We start from the raw sequence: 24,293 nt of genomic DNA, 5'->3' as shown, positions 1-24,293 counted from the left end.
CATTTTTTGGGTAGGTATATGCGTGCTTTGTCACACTTTCCTGATAGTCACACTTTACTGATAGTCACACTTTACTGATGGTCATACTTGCGGAATCTGGATTACTATTCAAAGTTTCAGGACAAACTACCACCTAAAAGGCCTGAAAGCTACTAGACAGGTAAGATCTTTTTTATTATTATTATTAATATTAATATTATTTAACATATGAACTCAAGTAGCCATGTGTGACATCATGTGAATAATATGATGTGATAAATACAATACATACAATACATATAAAATAAATGTATTGGTTAAAAGAAAGGAATCATTTGTATAAAAAATATCAATAATTGCATCAATACTAAAACAAATCAGACATGAGACGCTGTGGTCATTCCTGTCAATAATGCAGAAATTAAATCAACAGAAGTATTCTTTGTATTAAAATAAAAATGCTGTTTCTTCAGCTTTTGTTCAATACTAACAAAATGTGTGATTTTGAAATTAGTCAAATATTTTCCTTAATACAGGCTTTCTTTTTTTTTTCATGGTTTGTTTTTTTCCCCAAGGTTGATATCAAGATGGGGATTGGGCAGTCTGTTACAATAACACAACCAGAGGTATCAAAGATTTGTGTGCATTTCTTAAATCCTGTTCTCTTTTCATACAAGCCATTTAAATATTAAATTGAGCTGGACCTTGTATCAAGCTTAGCTTTGAATTATCTGCAGAATGTGAAGTGCACTCCCTTACACTGAGCGATGTTAATGTTTAATTAAACAACACACTTTTAAATCAAGCTACCTCCAGGATCTAACCAGGATGATTAATTTCTTTTCTTTTATTTTCTTTTATTTCCTTTATTTGATACCAGTAGCTTTATATATATATATATATATATATATATATATATATATATATATATATATATATATATGCTTAAAATATGCTTAAAATATGCTTAAAACCTATATATATATATATATATATATATCTTGATATGCCTTATGCCTTATATCCTGTTGAAAATGTTAGGGTTAGGGTTTAAAATCTAAAAGTCAACAACTCATAATCATGTGCATGGCTATTACATTTCCTATATTATTGTATTTGTTTTTTCCAGGCAGACCACAATGTAAAACAGGGCAAAAAAGATGAAGCAAATGGCCACGCCATGTCTGGTTTGGATTTGACCGACACTGGTAGGCATTTTGTTGTAACATAACCTAAATGTTTCAAATCTTATCAGCTGTCACTTGTGTCATATATTTTTATTCGGGAAGATGTTTAAAAAAATAAAGTTTAAAGACCAATTCTCCGTCCACGTGTTTAAGACTTAAAAGTAGGGCACGCTGTTGCTATATAAACTTTGGGCGTAGGCTGGTGAGACAAATATTGTTTGAGTTTCTCTTGTGCATACAACATCTACATCGATTAGAACAAATAAGCTGCATGGAGCATGGGGCCTTGAGAAAATGTTGATGTTATAAAAGAATTTGAAGAGGAATCAGACACTGCTGTGGTCAACTTCTCATGACTCATGGGTGTGCAATTAGTTCACTGCGTTTATGTGTACTGGAAAGCACTCTAGTACAAGTCTACTAAGCTTTGCGTACACTTGGTAGTGTTGGATAAGCCCTTTGCAATGACTGGTAACACCTTCGACAAAGCTTTCATAAGGGAGTGGTTAAGAAAGTCACAAACTAGAGTTTAGGCATAGGGCTCTATATTACAGGCGACATATGCATGTTTTGCATTTTACTATTAGACATGTCATGCAAATCAGCGATTATCTCTTTAATTACTGTTGATAGTTATATATGTTTTTAAGCCATTTAATTACAAGCAAACACAGAACCAAGAGTGGGAAAACCCTAATGCTATTAGCCAATCAGGTGGCTACAGCATATACATGATTGTATAGAGCTCAGTACATGTTTGTTTGGTTGACTTTTAATTCACATATTACTCATTTCTAGTAACCTGTAAGGCATCAGTGCAGCAGAACATCGAACCTCCTCCTGTAACTGTCACGGTCAAGCCAACACCAGCATCGGTAGAAGCTAACGACATCCAAGTAAAAATGCCAACTGTGTCCGTAGAAACAGCTGGTAATAAAGTCAGTGCTGTAACTGTATCAGCTGAGCAAAAAAATCCACCAGCGTTGAGCACAACTGGTAAAGACACATCTAAACAAGTGGGGACTCCTAACATGTTCGACAAGATGTTTAAAAAAAAGCCTGGGCCACTTTCTTCTGAAATTGAGGCTAACGTGGCTGCTGAAGTGGCAATCGTCCCTGAAGTACACCCTGAGAACCAGAAGTCTGTAAGTACATTACTTTATATTATTATTATTATTATTATTATTATTATTATTATTATTATTATTATTATTTAGCATAAATTATAGTAAATCATTATTTGCATGGTTGAAAAATACACAAACAAATATAGATATTTATTTAAAACTGTTGGAGGTAATTTTTTTCCCTTGTATTTTCCCTTTTTAATTTTGTTACCTATTAAATACTACATGTGCCATATAGCATAATGCAAACTAAATAGTTGTGTGAAGTAATACTGTAACCCTTTTTATATTATTTATAAAGTGCTATACTAAATGTGCACTTGATATATGTCCTCAATATTACAGAAGCCAACACCAGCATCAGTTGAAATTAATGGCATCCAAGTAAAAGCTCCAGCTGTGTCTCTGGAAAAATCAGGTTTCCAATTGAATGGTGTAACTGTATCAGCAGAGTCCATTACACCAGCCAAAGACACACCTAAACAAGCGGGGACTCCCAATGTGTTTAATAAGATGTTTAAAAAGAAGTCGGGGCTACCTTCTCTTGAAACTGAGGCTAACGTGTCTGCTGAACTACAGACTGACAGCCAGATACCTGTAAGTACATCACTTCATGAGAGTTCTACATATCTCACATATTGTCCTTGAAGGTGTTACATTTGAAATTTAATGAGCTTATTTTACGTAGCAATAGCCTCAATGTTATTACTAGCGAAATTTTACATTACAAATTACATATGTATAAATGCATAATAATAATAATAATAATAATAATAATAATAATATACATTAACCAAATTAAATATTTTTTTTATAAACGTCTGTTTTTTTTTCGTAATTTCGCTTACTCAAAAAATATTTTAGAACATGTCTTAAAGAGTATAGTGTATATTAAGTAGTAATGCTTATTAGTATCAGAATCATTCGTGCATAACATAATATAGTTCTACACTCTTTTGAATTCGGCCCAAATAAAGTATTATATGCTCACGTTTCCTCAATATTACAGAAGCCAACACCAGCATCAGTAGACATTAATGGCATCCAAGTAAAAGCTCCAACTGTGTCTGTGGAAACATCTGGTATCCAAGTCAGTGGTGTAACTGTATCAGCAAAGTCCAGTACACCAGCCAAAGACACACCTAAACAAGCAGGGACTCCAAACGTGTTTAATAAGATGTTTAAGAAGAAGTCTGGGCTACTGTCTCTTGAAACTGAGGCTAACGTGTCTGCTGATCTACAGACCGACTGCCAGATATCTGTAAGTACATCACTTCATGAGAGTTCTACATATCTTAATTCAGTCTTTTGTACAGTAGCCTGCATGTTGTTAATATTTTGATAACTAAGAATATTTTATATTAGTGTGCATTACAAATTACACATGTCCTTTTTTTATCAAACATTCTGATTAATACCTTATGTATAATAATAATAACAATAATAATAATAAATCATATTTAATGATTATTTGCCATAGTACAGAAAAAAGTATAGTTATTTAAACATGTATTTCTTTTGTAATTTCGCTCACTGATTGAAAAATCTTACTTCAAGCTACTTGTCTATAAATATTTTAGAACATGTTTTAAAGGGCATAGTGTATATTAAGTAGTAATGCTAATTAGTATCAAAATTATTTGTGCATAACATAATATAGTTCTACACTCTTTCGGATTTGGCCCAAATATCTGATTATATGCTCCTATGTTTCCTCAATATTACAGAAGCCAACACCAGCATCAGTAGACATTAATGGCATCCAAGTAAAAGCTCCAACTGTGTCTGTGGAAACATCTGGTATCCAAGTCAGTAGTGTAACTGTATCAGCAGAGTCCAGTACACCAGCCAAAGACACACCTAAACAAGCGGGGACTCCCAACGTGTTCAATAAGATGTTTAAGAAGAAGTCTGAGCTTGTTTTTCCTGGACCTGAGGCTAACGTGTCTGCTGAACTACAGACCGACAGCCAGATACCTGTAAGTACATCACTTCATGAGAGTTCTAGATATTTTATATATTGTCCTTGTAGGTGTTACATTTGAAATGTAATGAGCTTATTTAAGGTATATGTGAGCAATAGACTCTATTTTTTTTTTTTTTACTATTTTGATAAGTGACAAATCCTTAAAATTTATGCATTACAAATGAGATATCTAATTTTTCTGTAAAACTTTTTGATTAATGCATTATGAATAATAATAATAATAATAATAATAATAATAATAATAATAATAATCCTACATAAATAATATTTGCCATAGTAAAGAGACACAAGCATAAATGGTTATTTAAAACCATTGAATTTTTTTTGTTTTTGTTGTTATAATTTCTTCCTCTGATAGAAAAATCTTATTAAAAGCTATGTGTCCATAAATTTTTTGAAACATGTCATATATTTTATAATGGATACTAAGTACTTGTGCTAATTAATGCTGAAACCATTCATATATAATTTAGTAGCATACTATGGACTTCTGGATGCGGCACAAAAATATCTGATTATATGCTCCTATGTTTCCTAAATATTCCAGAAGCCAACACCAGCATCAGTAGACATTAATGGCATCCAAGTAAAAGCTCCAACTGTGTCTGTGGAAACATCTGGTATTCAATTGAATAGTCTAACTGTATCAGCAGAGTCCAGTACACCAGCCAAAGACACACCTAAACAAGCGGGGACTCCTAATGTGTTCAATAAGATGTTTAAGAAGAAGTCTGGGCTACTGTCTCTTGAAACTGAGGCTAACGTGTCTGCTGATCTACAGACCGACAGCCAGATACCTGTAAGTACATCACTTTATGAGAGTTCTACATATTTTACTTCAGTCTCTTGTACAGTAGCCTGCATGTTGTTAAAATTTTGATAACTGACAAAATTTTATATTAGTGTGCATTACAAATTACACATGTACTTTTTTATCAAAAATTCTGATTAATGCATTATGTATAATAAAACAAAAATAATAATAATAATAATAATAATAATAATAATAATAATTATTATTATTATTATTATTATTATTATTATTATTATTGACCATAGTACAGAAAAAAATATGGTTATTTAAATATTTATGTTCTTTCGCAATTTCGCTCACTGATTGAAAAATCTTATTACAAGCTACTTGTCTATAAATATTTTAGAACATGTCTTAAAGGGCATAGTGTATATTAAGTAGTAATGCTTATTAGTATCAGAATCATTCGTGCATAACATAATATAGTTCTACACTCTTTTGGATTCGGCCCCAATAAAGTATTATATGCTCACATTTCCTAAATATTCCAGAAGCCAACACCAGCATCAGTAGACATTAATGGCATCCAAGTAAAAGCTCCAACTGTGTCTGTGGAAACATCTGGTATCCAAGTCAGTGGTGTAACTGTATCAGCAGAGTCCAGTACACCAGCCAAAGACACACCTAAACAAGCCGGGACTCCCAACGTGTTCAATAAGATGTTTAAGAAGAAGTCTGAGCTTGTTTTTCCTGGACCTGAGGCTAACGTGTCTGCTGAACTACAGACCGACAGCCAGATACCTGTAAGTACAGACTGAGTATCGGAAGTCTGCGAATCACTTTATAATGATAATAATAATAATAATAATAATAATTATTATTATTATTATTATTATTATTATTATTATTATTATTTATTTTCCACACACACAATGCAACAAAACCTCACAGGATTGGAACTGAATTTCTGTGCGGTTATAAGAAAACCACTTGTTAGTGAGACTAATTGAAGAAAAATTGTTCCAATTCACTGGGGAGCATAAACTATGGACTGAGTGACCAGGTTATCACATTTATGCATGCTTCCTTTTCTTTTTTTTTCCCTCCTTCCTACTTTGGACATCCTAATCCTTTGGGATGTCCTGAAGAAGACTTTCCAATCATTAATAACTGATCTCGGCCAAAAATTAATGCCACACTGAATGGAAATAAATGTTGTGACATTGTAAAAATAAAAATACAATTTATTTTTAATATTATTATTAAGTAATACTGAAACAATTTGAATATAATTTATACAGTGCTGTACTAAATTTGCACTTTTGGATTTGAACCAAATATCTGATTATATGTTCACGTTTCCTCAATATTACAGAAGCCAACACCAGCATCAGTAGACATTAATGGCATCCAAGTAAAAGCTCCAACTGTGTCTGTGGAAACATCAGGTATACAAGTCAGTGGTGTAACTGTATCAGCAGAGTCCAGTACACCAGCCAAAGACACACCTAAACAAGCGGGGACTCCCAACGTGTTCAATAAGATGTTTAAGAAGAAGTCTGAGCTTGTTTTTCCTGGACCTGAGGCTAACGTGTCTGCTGAACTACAGACCAACAGCCAGATACCTGTAAGTACATCACTTCATGAGAGTTCTACATATCTCACTTCAGTCTCTTGTACAGTAGGTGTTACACTTGAAATGTAATGAGCTCATTTAAGGTATATGTGAGCAATAGACTCTATTTTTTTTTTACTATTTTGATAAGTGACAAATCCTTAAAATTTCTGCATTACAAATTAGATATTATTTTTTTCTGTAAAACTTTTTGATTAATGCATTATAAATAATAATAATAATAATAATAATAATAATAATAATAATAATAATAATAATAATAATAATAAATATATGAATCCTACATGAATAATATTTGCCATAGTAAAAACCCACAAGCATAAATGGTTATTTAAAACCATTGGATTTTTGTTGTTGTTATAATTTCTCCCTCTGATAGAAAAATCTTATTAAAAGCTATGTGTTCATAAATTTTTTGAAACATGTCATATATTTTATAATTGATACTAAGTACTTGTGCTAATTAATGCTAACACCATTTATATATAATTTAGTATCATACTATGGACTTCTGGATGCGGCACAAAAATATCTGATTATATGCTCCTATGTTTCCTAAATATTACAGAAACCAACACCAGCATCAGTAGACATTAATGGCATCCAAGTAAAAGCTCCAACTGTGTCTGTGGAAACATCTGGTATCCAATTGAATAGTCTAACTGTATCAGCAGAGTCCAGTACACCAGCCAAAGACACACCTAAACAAGCAGGGACTCCAAACGTGTTCAATAAGATGTTTAAGAAGAAGTCTGGGCTACTGTCTCTTGAAACTGAGGCTAACGTGTCTGCTGAACTACAGACCGACAGTCAGATACCTGTAAGTACATCACTTCATGAGAGTTCTACATATTTTACTTCAGTCACTTGTACAGTAGCCTGCATGTTGTTAATATTTTGATAACTAAGAAAATTTTACATTAATGTGCATTACAAATTACACATGTACTTTTTTTATCAAACATTCTGATTAATGCATTATGTATAATAATAATAATAATAATAATAATAATAATAATAATAATAATAAATATTTAATTATTATTGGCCATAGTACAGACAAAAAATATGGTTATTTAAATATTTATGTTCTTTCGCAATTTCACTCACTGATTTAAAAATCTTATTACAAGCTACTTGTCTATAAATATTTTAGAACATGTCTTAAAGGGCATAGTGTATATTAAGTAGTAATGCTTATTAGTATCAGAATTATTCATGCATAACATAATATAGTTCTACACTCTTTTGGATTTGGCCAAATAAAGTATTATATGTTCACGTTTCCTCAATATTACAGAAGCCAACACCAGCATCAGTAGACATTAATGGCATCCAAGTAAAAGCTCCAACTGTGTCTGTGGAAACATCTGGTATCCAAGTCAGTGGTGTAACTGTATCAGCAGAGTCCAGTACACCAGCCAAAGACACACCTAAACAAGCGGGGACTCCCAACGTGTTTAATAAGATGTTTAAGAAGAAGTCTGAGCTTGTTTTTCCTGGACCTGAGGCTAACGTGTCTGCTGAACTACAGACCGACAGCCAGATACCTGTAAGTACATCACTTTATGAGTTTTCTACATATCTCACTTCAGTCTCTTGTACAGTAGGTGTTACACTTGAAATGTAATGAGCTCATTTAAGATATATGGGAGCAGTAGACTTCATGCTGTTACTATTTTGATAATTGACAAAATTTTACATTAGTCTATTACAAATGACCCATGTACTTTTTCTATTAAACATAATAATAATAATAATAATAATAATAATAATAATAATAGTTTTGGATTCGGCCCAAATATATTATTATATGCTCACGCTTCCTAAATATTCCAGAAGCCAACACCAGCATCAGTAGACGCTAATGGCATTCAAGTAAAAGCTCCAACTGTGTCTGTGGAAACATCTGGTATCCAAGTCAGTGGTGTAACTGTATCAGCAGAGTCCAGTACACCAGCCAAAGACACATCTAAACAAGCGGGGACTTCCAACGTGTTCAATAAGATGTTTAAGAAGAAGTCTGGGCTACCTTTTCTTGAAACTGAGGCTAACGTGTCTGCTGAACTACAGACCGACAGCCAGATACCTGTAAGTACATCACTTCATGAGAGTTCTAGATATTTTATATATTGTCCTTGTAGGTGTTACATTTGAAATTTAATCAGCTTATTTAAGGTATATGTGAGCAATAAACTCTTTTTTTTTTTTTACTATTTTGATAAGTGACAAATTCTTAAAATTTCTGCATTACAAATTCAATATTCAATTTTTCTGTAAAACTTTTTGATTAATGCATTATTATTAATAATAATAATAATTATTATTATTATTATTATTATTATTATTATTATTATAAAGATATTAATCCTACATAAATAATATTTGCCATAGTAAAAAGACACAAGCATAAATTGTTATTTAAAACCCTTGGATTTTTTTTTGTTGTTGTTATAATTTCTCTCTCTGATAGAAAAATCTTATTAAAAGCTATGTGTCCATAAAATTTTTGAAACATGTCATATATTTTATAATGGATACTAAGTACTTGTGCTAATTGATGCTGAAACCATTCATATATAATTTAGTATCATACTATGGACTTCTGGATGCGGCACAAAAATATGTGATTATATGCTCCTATGTTTCCTAAATATTACAGAAACCAACACCAGCATCAGTAGACATTAATGGCATCCAAGTAAAAGCTCCAACTGTGTCTGTGGAAACATCTGGTATCCAACTGAATAGTCTAACTGTATCAGCAGAGTCCAGTACACCAGCCAAAGACACACCTAAACAAGCGGGGACTCCAAACGTGTTCAATAAGATGTTTAAGAAGAAGTCTGGGCTACTGTCTCTTGAAACTGAGGCTAACGTGTCTGCTGATCTACAGACCGACAGCCAGATACCTGTAAGTACATCACTTTATGAGAGTTCTACATATTTTACTTCAGTCTCTTGTACAGTAACCTGCATGTTGTTAATATTTTGATAATTAAGAAAATTTTACATTATTGTGCATTACAAATTACACATGTACTTTTTTTTATCAAACATTCTGATTAATGCATTATGTATAATAATAATAATAATAATAATAATAATAAATATTTAATTATTATTGGCCGTAGTACAGAAAAAATATGGTTATTTAAACATTTATGTTCTTTCGCAATTTCACTCACTGATTGAAAAATCTTATTACAAGCTACTTGTCTATAAATATTTTAGAACATGTCTTAAAGGGCATAGTGTATATTAAGTAGTAATGCTTATTAGTATCAGAATCATTCATGCATAACATAATATAATTCTACAATCTTTTGGATTCGGCCCCAATAAAGTATTATATGCTCACGTTTCCTCAATATTACAGAAGCCAACACCAGCATCAGTAGACATTAATGGCATCCAAGTAAAAGCTCCAACTGTGTCTGTGGAAACATCTGGTATCCAAGTCAGTGGTGTAACTGTATCAGCAGAGTCCAGTACACCAGCCAAAGACACACCTAAACAAGCGGGGACTCCCAACGTGTTTAATAAGATGTTTAAGAAGAAGTCTGAGCTTGTTTTTCCTGGACCTGAGGCTAACGTGTCTGCTGAACTACAGACCGACAGCCAGATACCTGTAAGTACATCACTTCATGACTTTTCTACATATCTCACTTCAGTCTCTTGTACAGTAGGTGTTACACTTGAAATGTAATGAGCTCATTTAAGGTATATGGGAGCAGTAGACTTCATGCTGTTACTATTTTGATAATTGACAAAATTTTAAATTAGTCTATTACAAATGACCCATGTACTTTTTCTATTAAACATAATAATAATAATAATAATAATAATAATAATAATAGTTTTGGATGTGGCCCAAATATATTATTATATGCTCACGTTTCCTAAATATTCCAGAAGCCAACACCAGCATCAGTAGATGCTAATGGCATCCAAGTAAAAGCTCCAACTGTGTCTGTGGAAACATCTGGAATCCAAGTCAGTGGTGTAACTGTATCAGCAGAGTCCAGTACACCAGCCAAAGACACATCTAAACAAGCAGGGACTCCCAACATGTTCAATAAGATGTTTAAGAAGAATTCTGGGCTACTTTGTTTTGAACCTGAGGCTAATGTGGCTGCTGAACTAGCAATTGTCCCTAAAGTACAGACAGACAGCCAGATTCCTGTAAGTATATTACTTCATGAGTGTTTTACATATTTCACACATTTTCACATATTTTCCTTGTATGTGTTACACTTTAAATTTAATGACCTTATCTGTGCCCTTTGTAAATTCCTGCAATAAACTCCAGTTTAATAACTAACAAAACCTTAACTTTGTCTGCATTATATATAACGTACTTTGTCTTTCAAACATTCCGATAAATGCATAATGTTGCAAAATCTTACATAATAATAATAATAATAATAATAATAATAATAATAAACCCTACATAAATATAATTAACTAGTTGTCATAGTAACCCCCACAAATACAGTATACATATTCATCTATAGTCTCTGATAGAAAATATAACACAACATAATATAACATAACATGTCCAATATTTTTATAATGCATACTAAGTAGTTGTGCTAATTAATACTTAACCCATTCGTATATAAAGATATAATATTCATCCCAAATGTCTGATTATATTCTTAAGTTTAAGGTTTTTAGCTTTTATGTAATTTACTTAAAATTAACTTATCTGGTTTATTTAAAAAATAGGGGATGTGAATTTTTTTTTTTGCAATTTCATTCTGTGGCAGGATAAATGTTCCTGAAACTACATACTTAACCAGATGTATCTCTAATGGTGTAATGCATACAAAGTGGGATAACACTAATGCCATGCTATTTAGTGCAGTGTTATACAATTTTGGATGCAGCCTAAGGACATACTGCAAAATCCCCAAAGTTGAATTAATACCAAGAGTGTTTATTTAAGAAATTCAGAGTAGATTTTTAACCATTTACTCATACATACATTATATACACTGGGAATTTTTCTTTGCACAATTATATGCTTACTATTTCTCATTTCTCAAATATTTCAATTTTTATCTCGCTATACAAATGTTGTGTTCTTCTCAATATCACAGAAGCATAAAAATAGATAAATAAATAAAAATAAAATAATATTAAATAATTTTAAAAACAATAATAATAATAATAATAATAATAATATAAAAAGTAATAATTATAGTGTGGCATATGAGTTCAGCTGTTATTGTTACTGAGATCCAGATAATTACTAAAACCCATAGGAAGAAAAGTCTATTTAAAAAGAAAAAAAAAAAAGTCACCCCTAAATCCACTTTCTACCTATAGTATGGTATATTCTTGGCTATTAACTTCGTTTGCTTTTGACTTTTTCCACTGTTTGCCTCCTGGCTTTCATGTGGACCTTAGATAGATTTTTAACAAGCCAATTAATTAGTTAATTAATAATAATAATCTTTGCCAATTATTTAATTAATAATAACTTTAGCCAATTTTAGGGTTAAAAGGAAAACATGCTTGAGAATGTAACAAGGAAGCTATTTTTATTATTTTAATGATATTAATAGTAAACCCAGCTGCTAATTTAATAAGACAATTGTAACAATTTGGAACTTTGGAACTCTTTGTTCCTTTGGAACTTTGAAAGTGCAAATGCATGTTTAATACAGTGTTAAATATTTCTTGACTTTGTTTTTTGCCAAAGGTGAATTGATCTGATGTTCTTAAATCAGAAGTGAAGCATCACCAGTCTGTGTAAATGAAACAACTATGACGACAGTGAAATGATGTCAGGGCATTGTTGACTACTGTAGATTGTAATATATAGTATGCACATTCCTTATCCAAATATTTAGCCAAATAAATCATTTGGCAAAATTAAATACTTTAGTTGAACTATAAAAGTATAAACTTTTACATTTACTTAAAGTGTGAAAGAGTTGATTAATTTTAGATACCTGTGGTAAATTTGTAACATTACCAGCGTAATCTCTGGAATGTCAGCTAACATCAAAATATTCACTATACAAACTAACTAAAAAACACATAGCAGCAGATAAATTACAATCATGGATATTGGGCTAAAGATCTGCTAAACTGTCACCTTATGTCTTTACAAATATGAGAAGAGTTCAAGTCAAACTGGGACTTTTTCTTGTGCAAATTAAAAGAAGACTGTTATGAGAGTAAAAACTACTTTTAATTCTCAATGTAATTCCCTGCTACACTAATGCACTTATCCCAGTGTTTCACTAGTGCTTGGATACCATCAAAGTAAAAAAAATTCTCAGTATGCCGGAGCCATGATCGGACTGCCGGCTTCACATCTGAAACGATGGCCACCCAGGAACTCCTTTAATGGCTCAAACATGTGGAAATCACTTGGTAAGGACTGTACGGGGGATGTGGCAATAACTCCCAGACGAGTTTCTGTAATGTGCAAGTGGTGTTGGTAAATGATTGCGTGTACAGTTCCTACAGACAAATGTGTCTTTTTGCAAGTTTGTTATCCATCAATTTTCAAGGAAAAGGCGTGCGCACATTCACACTCACTGAATGTTCGCAGGAATGACTGCAGTGGTCTCCGAGCCACTTCAGCTGGGATCGTCAATGATGTTTGGTCTTCTTTAAACTGTTTGCCTGAGTTAAATGTTTTACTACAGCTAAGTCTCATCATTGTATGGTACTTGAAGTCTTCTGTAAATGTCAATCAGTGGTGGGTTTGAGCCTTGCCGACATTGGATTGCCACACCCCATGCTACCCAGCCACTCCATGCATTGCCAGTCCCAAGCCTGAATAAACTGGGAAGGTTGTGTCAGGCTGGGCACTTGCCGTAAGAACCTGTGCCAAGCTGTGTGCGGATTGTCCCAGTTTGACTTGAACTGTATATATGATTGCATAATAGTAGAGAATAGTGAAGTGGAGAAAAGTGCCAAGTTAAATAAAGTGGAATTTTTTTATAGAAAATAATTGTGAAAGAAAACCTCAAACCAGGCCAGTAACAAAGTGTTGCTTTTCACCTCTGTGTTTTGAAAGTACCAATCATTTTATGAAAAACATTTAAGATGGAACATACTAATATACTTAGTTAACATAATGCTAGCAACATGCTAATCAGCTAAACATCAGGCTAGAAACATGCTAATCACACTAGCATCATCTTAGCCACATTTTAATGATGTTGCTACAGTAGCAACATGGTCATATAGTTAGCATAGCCTCTTGCACTCCGAGGGTAAAACTTATACCCTCCTCCGGGGTATGTTCTGACACAGTTTGCAAACCTTTTAATATGTGGTAAATTTAAGACTTCTACAAAATTTCCTGTTCTGCACTAAAATCCATCAAAGTTGGTATCAATGTTAAGGCTTTGGGATTTTTTCCCTATTATATGTCAATAGGGCAAATTTGGGCACCTCTTGCGCCTCAGGAGTACAATTTATACCCTATTGCAGGGTATGTTCTGACACAGTTTGCAAATCTATACAAATGTGGTAAATTTGATCTTTCTATAAAATTCTTGTTCTGCGCTACAATCTGTCAAAATTGGTCTCAATGTTAAGTCTATGGGACTATGGGACTTCGCTTCACAAGCATCACTAATAATAATCATAATAAAAATAATAATAATAATAATAACAAAGATGATAATAATAATTATAATGCAGGTTTTATACATGGAATTTGCTATATTTTCATTGACTATAAAGATGGGTGGTTTCATGGTACAGCTCTAATAACAGATTATTTCGTTTTTTTAGTAAACTGTATTTAGTTTCTGATGTGGATTTTATCAGCTTTGAAATATGTTTCTTTTTGGACCAGTGACATGTCCTGAATCCATGTATTAAAGAAATATGGTATTTTGATATAACCTCGTGTTGATCCCTTATGTTAAAAGAATGCAGAATACAAAAGAAAACATAGAAGATGATGATGATGCAGCTCCTCAATCATCCCCTGATGATTATGATATCTTGGAAGCTGCGGAGAAGTTTACTGTGCTGCTAATTGCCTCTACTCAATCTGGACCCATGTCTGAAGATAACACTCTGAACACCTCAGATGATAACGCTGGAATAAATAAAGCTGGATCGGTGGATGATGCCGATTAGAAGAATGAGACTAACACTCCTGGCCGCATTGAAGACGACACCTGGGTGCTAATTGCAGATCCAGAGTGTGCATGGATGAACGGGATTCACCAATTAACTAAACTATTTTTTTAATGAACCTTATCTACATACATTTACTCACTCAAGAATTTTTTTATTTATTAGCACCTTTATTAGTTTCATAAAACAACAAAAACATACAAATTGTCAGGGAATCTCAACTGCAATTCTTTAAGCCTTGGAGTAAACTATTTGACTAAGTAAATAATAGTAAAATTAAGTTGAGTCATGGGACTGATGGGTAACATCTTGAAACAATCAGGAGCAACTTTGGGTTAAACCTAGCTCAAGGGTTTTACAGCATTTTTCCAGGGTTTGATCATAACTAACCAAACTAAACTGAAGTTAAGTTGAGATGCTTTTATGTGATACTGAGATTTTTTTTCCACAAGTCTAACAATCTAACTTAAAGTCAAATAATTTCTTATAAACTAATGACATGATACTAACTACTATGAGTACTATAGAATTTAGGCTGAAAGTTTGCAACCAGTATAAATTTGAGTTGTATTAATTAAATAAATGATATACAGTAGCAACACTGGCAGGCATGCAACAGACACACACAAGCCTTAAGTCAAGAACATTGCTGAATATCAATGAGTGAGGGGGAAAAAGCAGGCATTAATGAAAGGGTGATTGTTGCCGGAGCCCGAGTAGGCAGAGGCATGGCTGGAATTGTGCAGTGCTTCAATGCACCGATTAACAGCTACTGCACATCAGCTGTAGGGCCGTAACGCGTTTGCAAGCACTAATTCTCTACGTTCATCTATAGGAGCCTACAGACATAAAGGCAAGTACACAGCCTGAGAAACAGCCACAGGGTGAAGATCCCACTGAGGTCACGCAAGACAGCACCCAACCTGAGCAGACCGGCACCGAGGAAAACTCAGTTATGAACTTTTTCAAAACACTTGTAAGTACATTTTATTCTTATCCGATGCAATTAGCAGCCATTTTTATAATGTAGATGTTAGTGTGAGAGAGATGATTAATGAGGAATGTCTGGAATTTAATGAAGCATTGGGTTGCTTTGAAATGTATTTATTTTTTTTTTAGTTGAAATGGGTTAGAATGAAGAATATGTCTGGTGTATAATTAGCTCATGTATCAAATCTACTGAATGTGCTTAAAATAAAACCAAATAAATTGCTAACACCTTATATTCAACTCAATATATATATATATATATAATTCTTAGATATTTGAATGATATTAATATAAACAATATACACGAATATGAATGACTGAATTTCTTTTTTTATGGTACTGTGTCTGTAGTCTTTAATATTGCTGCACTGAAAAGAAAAATATAAATGATAAATTGAATAATAACTGTTAATGATGAATATCAGTGTCCTGTAGGCTAAACCCTCCATATACTGCATGCTGCTTTTCAGGAGATTTATAATTTTCTCACTGCCCTGAAGTTGATCTCTTTCAGGACATAAACTATCCTCTGGCCCTGTGCTAAATCAAGCCTTTGAACATGTCAGAATGTGGCAGCCTTTTGTTTTGCTGCATAATGTGTGCTCACAAGAGAGTTCTGTGTATTTGGAAGTAGTGATGGGCTGTGATAAAGCATGGGCAGGCCTACGCCATCTCTAGAGGACAATGGCTGACTCAATATGAGAAACCATGTTCACTGTGAGCCCTGCCATGGAGCTCTTTGTGCGTTTCTGGTGCAAGTTCTTAAGGCCTAACAGTGAAACACTGCACTATATACATCTCTATCTATCTATCTCTCTATCTATCTATCTGTCTGTCTGTCTGTCTGTCTGTCTGTTTGTATATGAGTCCAACTGAACTCAAATAATATAAGATATATCTTTATTCGTCCCACAGTGGGGAAATTTCCATGTTACAGCAGCAAAGAACAATGTGCAAACATAAGCAAACATAGTGACTGTACAGTGTATAAACACAAAAGTTAAGAAAAATAAACATTATCAAAAACAAATATTTATACACAGTTAAAAATATGTTATTGCACAGTTTCTATTGCAAAATATCTAAGATATTATGAGATAATATAGTTATTTTATGATATTGTAGCTATTGTAACTATATTGTAAAATTTAATGTATTGTAAAACAGTATATCACAACCTGTGAAAGCTTTAAATAGATAGATAGATAGATAGATAGATAGATAGATAGATAGATAGATAGATAGATAGATAGATAGATAGATGTCATCTACTGTAGATAGATAGAAAAATTATTTATGCATGCAGTACATTAGGTAAAGAATAAACCACTTCTAGACATGCTGTAATAGGATGACAGATTATTTTATCTCTTTTAAGCACAGGAAATTTGCCAGCCTAACAATTTTCAATTTATTAATAAACAACACATCAACCATTATAGCAGCTACAAACTAATCATTCCTTCTTTCGCACTCTCTCTGGTAATTTGTTCATGTCATGAGTCTAGAAAGTCTAATGTCTTACAATGCCTACAGTTACCGTCCTATCCTATTTTATCAATTAAAAAAAAGACATACTACTTACTACAACATACTTTGTTAAGTGAGTTCTTACTATAGAAACAACAGCATATTCAAATTAACACTTTAATAATGACCTACAACTAAACAACTTCTTCTGACCTGAATGTCATATATATCTGAATGTCATATATTTTGCTAAACCATGCAGACTTCATGGCTTTTCACAGTCACCCAAACATGTTTCTCTTTCATTCAAAGGTGTCTTCAACCAAAACGACGAAAGAAGCGACGCCTAGTCCTGATGTCTCGAAAGAACAACAGGTAAATCGCTTGAGCTTAATCAACTGCATCATTTAAGACAGACTGCACACCTTCTCCTTTTGCACCTTCGGGTGATGTTAATGCAATGGTTAATAAAACATTTCGATTTGACTCTTTTTTCCAGATCGTAATTGTGACAGCTTTTCTTATTGTGTATCTGATTCTCATTTGCGATTCTGATTCTCTTTGTTGCACTTTGTGTGTGTGTGTAATGAGGTTTTACAGATTTTTCCCTTCACTGCTAAAGTTATTGGCACTATTCATTTTCCTTAGTTACTTAGTCAGATTTCAGTTTCCTGCTTTCAATCTTAGGAAGTTAATGCATCGTGGTAGACTGCGAGCCGACAAAAGCCATTTTAGTTCTTGATAGTCATTTATAGTATTCCCCAGCTGACTGTTTAATCCTTTATTGCGTCAAAAAGAACTGTGGAGTTTTATGACTCATCAAGCTGGAACTACTGTACGCGTTTGTCTTTTATCAACGACTCCTGCTGTGTCAGGGCCTTCGGCTGAATGAAAAGAAGAGCCTTTTACAAACAATGCCTCCACATGCCTCACAGCAAGACATCTACCCGAAGACCTGGGACGAAAAGACTAACAAAAACATGCAGTATATTGTTTAAAGCTGTGTACATTTGCAAACAACAACAGTATTGACACACATAAAAAAAAAATAATCTCAGCTTTTTATGTCTTCTTTTTTCCTTAATGTGCAGTCACACAAAGAAACTCCACCAGCTCCAGCTGCAAATGTAAGAGGCTCCTTTGGTAATACAATGTTAAACCTGGCAGTAAGTTGGAAATTGTGTGCTAATTCTCCGAATGTCTGGCTCATAAGTTACAGGAAGCATCAAAGATCCCCCCTCCTCCACCACCAGCACCACCCAAGATGGAGAGTAAAGCAGAGCCAGCTGTAAAGAAAGAGGAGGCCCCGGTGGCAGAAGCAGCAGCTGGCTTAGCCAAAGAACCGGAGACCCCCAGCAAAGCCAAAACTAAAGACAGCCCATTTGGCAAACTCTTCCGTACAAAGGTATATTCCTATCTGTTGCTTAAAATATACTGGAAATTAATTACATTTCGATCATTTTCAAATACAGAATAGCTTGTACTAGGGTATTAGATGTTTTCGGACTATGGTGTTACAGACTATAACAGAATGATATGAATTTAAGGTATTGCTAGGCAAGAAGGCATCAAAAGGTGGAGCCAAAGTGCCTGCCAAGACATCATCAGCGGTAAACAAGTTAACAGAACTTAACAATTCAGTGTTTTTCCATCACTTATACCACTGGATTAATAACTGCATCTTTTTCACCTATGGTGTGTTCAGCAGCTAATCCGTAAAATAAGAACGTCTTAAAATAAGAAAGACTTTTTTTTTCTTTTTTTTTTGCAATGTGTCATTGCAATTATCGTTGGACAGAATATATACTGAGCTATAACAGTGAGACGTGAAACACCACCCATGATAATGAATGAACAGCTGAGACTTCATAGCAGTGACATCATTCTGACAGCAGCCATTACCTCACATTGTCACTGTCAGCCAACTAAACCCTGAGCTTTAGGTTTTATTCATGTCATCTCATTTTGCTTAACAATGATGTCACATTTATCGATACAGGAGCATTGTATTCCAAACAGCTTGGTTAGTGTTTTTTTTTGTTAGCTTGAAGAAAAGGCTCATGGGTATTGTAGTTCCGTGCCTAGTTAATCCAAATATCTGCTTACCAACAGTCTGCTGTGAAGGAGGAAGCAAAGCCAGTTGGGATACAGGTAAATAAGTTCAGCATTGTTTCACCACGATCAACTGTTCGCAAAATCCTTCTCTCTTTTCAGGCTATGCTCTAAACAAATGGGTGGGTCTGTCTGCTACAGGAAATTCAGATGGCATCTTACTGCATATTCAGGCCACATTTAGGAGACATGGTTGTTGTTTTTTAGGTCATTTCTTTAGTGCTTTCAATTCTGCTGCGAATCTTGCCCCCATGTTCCTCTTTCCTATCTCTTTTTAATCATTTCCTTCCTCCATGATCATATTTCTTTTCATATTTAAGCTATGTTCTGCTCCCCTTTAAGGTAGATCCATCCAAGACCAGCACCCTTGAGGCCGGTGCCAAACCCGAACCTCCCCCAGCACCCAAACCAGAAGACAAGAAGGCAGAGAAAAAGCCCTCACCTTTTGCCAACTTGCTCAAACCAAAGGTAAATACACTTGGGGGCATAACTCTGAGTCACGCTTGTTAAACATGTGACTGATTGCATGTAGTAAAAATGACTTGTCTGAATTTGAGGTATTGCTAGGCCAAGTGAGCTCTAGGATCCATGCAGCTGCATCGAGCGTCGCAGCTGGCATCTCCCTTGGTGCTGGAGGAGCGGTAAATGCCCAGTACCTTGCGGCTATTTTTGTTGGTTAACAATTACCGAACTAAAGCAAAGTTGCTGTGGTCAGATTAACTCCTGATTTGATGTTGTGCCTCTTTACTATTGTCACATGCTTGATTTGGACTTAACTGACAGCATAATTATGTTGTATAGGGTTTCCTGTATTGTAACACACAGCAGGTTTACCAATAACACTGTCTTTGATGCAAAGTTATCTTGTTTTCCTTATTACATTAATTTTGTTTTGGCTCTGGGTGCGGATTCGCTGCTAAACACACCCACATAGGCCACTTAGTTTGTGGTTTGTGAAATGGGTAACATGCCCCTTTTTTTTTTTTTTTGATCAAGGCTACAGAGTCCAAGAAGGAAGCTGCTGCAGCTCCCCCTGCACCTGCAGAGGCCGGCCCAAACACCAAGGCCAAAGAAGAGCCCAAACCAGCTGCTGCTCCTGCTGGGGCTTCATCAGACAACAAGTCGGTGGGGAGTACAGATAATTCTTCACCCAGCGGCTCCCGCAAACTAGAGAAGAGAAACTCTATCCATCTTTTCTTTAAAAACCTGGTAAAGTAAAAACAACCTTAATTTCACACAAACAAAGATGGGGGTGGTGTTAAAGGTTAGGTACAGGCCAAACAACTGATACTGTATATCTATATATGCAGAGTCAGCCAAAAAAAGTCTATAGTCAAGGCAAGGCAAATTTTATTTATAAAGAACAATTTGAACACAACTGTGGTTGATTTAAACTGCTCTACAATAAAAGACGAAAATAAAACAAGAAACAAATACAATTAAAATGGAAATACATAAAACACAACTTTAGCTGTTCAAAGAACATACACAGCATCAGTTGTAGAGAGAGAGAGAGAGAGAGAGATTGACCAGACTAAAGAGTGAAAATTAATCTTTAAGCTAGATTTAAAAGCATCCAATGGTGGGAAAGCTTTGATGTTTAAAGGAAACTACTGAGAAAGCTTGATCACCTTTTGCGTTACATTGTGAATGGGGGATTAAAGTAACTGGCCATTAGGACAGTAAAGGCTGTATATGGCCTAATGAGATCACAAATATATTCTGGGGCAAAATTAAGGAGGATCTTAAAATTGACTCTAAACTGCATATAGGGAGCCAGTACAGAGACTTCAGAAGAAAAAGAAAAATAGTATGATGTATATTATATTAATGTAATATTTATAATATGATCATATATATCAATATATCCATCAATCCATCAGGATTGAAAGATCTGCTTGCTTTTGTTATGTGTGCAAAATGCTCTGCATGCCTTTTTTTTCTCTTCAACATTCTTCGCATAGTTAAACACTTTCTAAGTTTACTTACAACTAATACTGATTGAATACACTCTAGTGAAGAGCTTCATGGACTGGTTATAGGTCTGGTGGAAATGAAAACAAAACTTACATGGTATTTTGAAAAGTTTTGTAAAATGAGTCACTTCTGTTAAGTCACTTCTGTTGAACTGTTCTCGAGTCTTTGACAAACAGTTATGAAACCTAACCACTAGGTGACCTCATCTTGCAAAAATAGACTTGTAAGCTCATACACTAGTGCTAGAGCTTTTCCAAAGGGGTCTTATTTAGACCTGGACTCTTCTACACATTGCTCCAAGTTGTGAATAAAATAATAATAATAATAATAATAATAATAATAAAATTATATATGAGAGAAGAAAAGAACTCATATTTTAGTGCATGGGGAAATAGTCTATGTATGTTAAATGTAATTCATGTTTTCTTAATTCATCTCATCGCCAAGCCAGTGAAAAATACACATTACATAAAATACAACACTAAAGCAAGCCAATATATCAGTCATAGTGCTAGCAGTGAGCTTCAATGAGGACATGTTTGAGCTAGATGCATAAAGGAAGCTTATTTAAATAAGAATCCAGTTGTCAGACAGGTTATGATCAGTTGTGCTTAAGGCTGTGAAACTAACCAAAAGCGAGTAGTAAAACTAAGTCTCCATCTGCTTGTGCCGTTTCTCAGGGTCAAAAACGCCATTCTGACGCCGGAGTGCAAACGGAGCCCGTGGCACCGGAGAAGGCCAAATAAGAACCTTGCTTTGGTTTCATCATCTGCACAGAAAACACGCTTTGCTTGTACATAGGTATTCTTATCTGAATGTCCTGACCAGAGCCCAGGGATTAATTCCAATTTAGTCTCCACTACTGAGGTGAACTGAGAAAGTATCATATAAATGGCCATTCCAATCATTCATTCCCATTGTCAAGAATTCTTGGGTTGAGCTTAAATACTCACTTAAGTCACTTAATAAAAGTTGATTCTTTTGAGGACCAAATTTGCAAGATGTATAAAAACACGCAATAGGAAGCCTTAAGGCTTTGCACGTTTTGCAAGAACTGCGATGGAGGAGAGTTGAAAAGGTGATTTTGCAATATTACAATGACATGCTGTTCCTCTTAAATAGGAACATTAATGCAAAAAAAATATATACTGTCACAATACAATTAACTCCTCTATATGATGGTTATCACATGCAAGTTGTTTTACAACAACTGACTTGTTTCCAGCTTTTGATTTAAAAAAAAAAAAGAAATTGTAGACCTGATTTTCGCACATTTGTGCACAATAATCATTCATACGGCTGTAAAAACAATCTGCAAAGACTTACTCATTCCATTACAGCGTCTCATCAAAACCTCCAACCTTCTCACTCAGTTGTTGTTTGGTAGTAACAATAATTACAATGTTAGTTCTTAAAACATTCATTGGCTATCGCTAGTATTTCATGCTAACGCATATTCTACTAACATATTATCATTGTCACACTCTTACACATCACACACAGGCTTTATTATTGAATAGATTAGTCATTAGTGTTTTAAAATGGGCACTCCTTTTTTTTGGTACTACCTAAAACTTATGCTCAAGCCTTTACTAAGTATATAAAAATATATATTGAAAAATAGCACATGGGGGGAAAATCCATCTGGTTTCTCTTATTTTCTCACGTATTTAAATCTCACTGGCTTTTGGTGGATCCAGTTAAATGCTTTCTGTGAAATAGTATTGAGTAGGAAATTTTCTGTCTGTTTTACTGCTCATTTAAAGAGAACTTTTCCCTTTTTCATATATTCAGATTTTTATTTTATTTCTGAATTTGACAGACAGACTTTTTTTTTGGCTTGTAATCAACTAATGTCAAAAGAATCTTTGGTCTCTGTAATTGTAATTATGCATCTTTGTTAATAAAAATGTAAGGGTACACCATGGCATATTTTATTTTTTTCATTTAGACCTGGATTTTACAAGCAAATATGTCAGATCAATACAATTTTCCAGGCGTCTGATCCGATGTAAAAAAAAACACTTTGATTAGGGCTAAAGAGCTATATTGTCTGTGTTATCAGCTGCACAGTAATAAAGGGAGGGAGGCCATTGCAAAGGGGCGGCAGAAGGCCTGGAGGCCCCCATGTCAGTGTTAATGTGTGTCACAGCCAGAACTGCCTCAAAGCCCTCTGCTTGATAGAGAGAGAGAGAGAGAGAGAGAGAAGGAGGGAGAGAGAGGAAAAGAGTGGTTGTAGGCATCAGATTTCAAGACCCTAGGGGTTCTAAGCCACTTTATGAATAATGGAACCTGTTATATTTCCAAATTAGTAAGAATTCCAACAAGAGTGGGTGTCTAGAGTACAATATTGAAATTGTATAGACTCAGTAATGAAATATGGTCGGAATGAATCACATGAATTGCAGAATAATATGAATAAGAGCCATTGCTGCATTTTTCCTGGCAGGAAGGTAACAACCAATTAGTTGTGAATACACACATATATGTATATAGAATATGCCAGGATACAACAAATATATATAGTACAAAAACTGTGTTTTCCTCTTTGTCTAAGGCAGTTAGCTCAAATTTTGTCATATGTTCATAAGTAATAATAGAAAGTCTAGTGCAAATTCTATTCTTCATACACTTTCTACTACAGCATGGTGTCTAAAAGCCTTAGTCTCTCAAACCACATCCTGTTGAGTTGAACTTCATTCAACCACAGTTATTCACATAGATATTTATTTTCTGTTTACATTGTATGTAAGCATTTTAGTGTAGTTTGACAATGAGTATTTCTTTTCCAGCAACATAATCCACGATGCAAAAGGGCACATCCATTAAAAAGTCAGCATATGCTGCCAAGCCGAGTGCTCATCCTAAGCCAGCATGCACACTGGCCTTTTAGCTCAACAACATTTACCCCCACGTGTCATGTCACAGTGCATCCAGCAGCAACGTTTCCATT

General features: G+C 34.2%; 2 protein-coding genes across 9 annotated transcripts; both read left to right on the top strand.

Annotated features, from left to right (window-relative positions):
- Positions 1-4,049, top strand: LOC128510355 (uncharacterized). Its single transcript, XM_053482578.1, has 7 exons — positions 1-160; positions 555-605; positions 1,109-1,187; positions 1,965-2,311; positions 2,639-2,890; positions 3,303-3,558; positions 4,021-4,049. Exons 2-7 carry the CDS (start codon positions 567-569, stop codon positions 4,047-4,049), a joined length of 1,002 nt encoding a protein of 333 aa, XP_053338553.1. The 5' UTR covers positions 1-160; positions 555-566.
- On the top strand, positions 4,037-23,265 carry bcas1 (brain enriched myelin associated protein 1). 8 transcript variants are annotated; one of them, XM_053483359.1, is made up of 20 exons: positions 4,037-4,272; positions 4,828-5,079; positions 5,586-5,837; positions 6,410-6,661; positions 7,239-7,490; positions 7,971-8,222; positions 8,510-8,761; positions 9,333-9,584; positions 10,050-10,301; positions 10,586-10,855; positions 15,627-15,767; positions 17,564-17,626; positions 18,343-18,378; positions 18,465-18,656; positions 18,799-18,861; positions 19,364-19,402; positions 19,706-19,831; positions 19,921-20,004; positions 20,360-20,572; positions 22,021-23,265. In XM_053483359.1, exons 1-20 carry the CDS (start codon positions 4,189-4,191, stop codon positions 22,084-22,086), a joined length of 3,393 nt encoding a protein of 1,130 aa, XP_053339334.1. In that variant the 5' UTR covers positions 4,037-4,188; the 3' UTR covers positions 22,087-23,265. The 8 variants fall into 8 exon arrangements, 7 of the variants coding, with proteins under 7 accessions (XP_053339334.1, XP_053339339.1, XP_053339335.1 ...); XR_008356138.1 differs by lacking the exon at positions 22,021-23,265 and having other exon boundaries at positions 19,710-19,831; positions 20,360-20,454; XM_053483364.1 differs by lacking the exon at positions 6,410-6,661.
- The last annotated feature ends 1,028 nt before the right edge of the window (positions 23,266-24,293 follow it).

This window comes from Clarias gariepinus, chromosome 22 (assembly GCF_024256425.1).
Source record: "Clarias gariepinus isolate MV-2021 ecotype Netherlands chromosome 22, CGAR_prim_01v2, whole genome shotgun sequence".
Classification (NCBI taxonomy): Eukaryota; Metazoa; Chordata; class Actinopteri; order Siluriformes; family Clariidae; genus Clarias; species Clarias gariepinus.
This window is presented reverse-complemented; position numbering and strand designations above follow the sequence as displayed.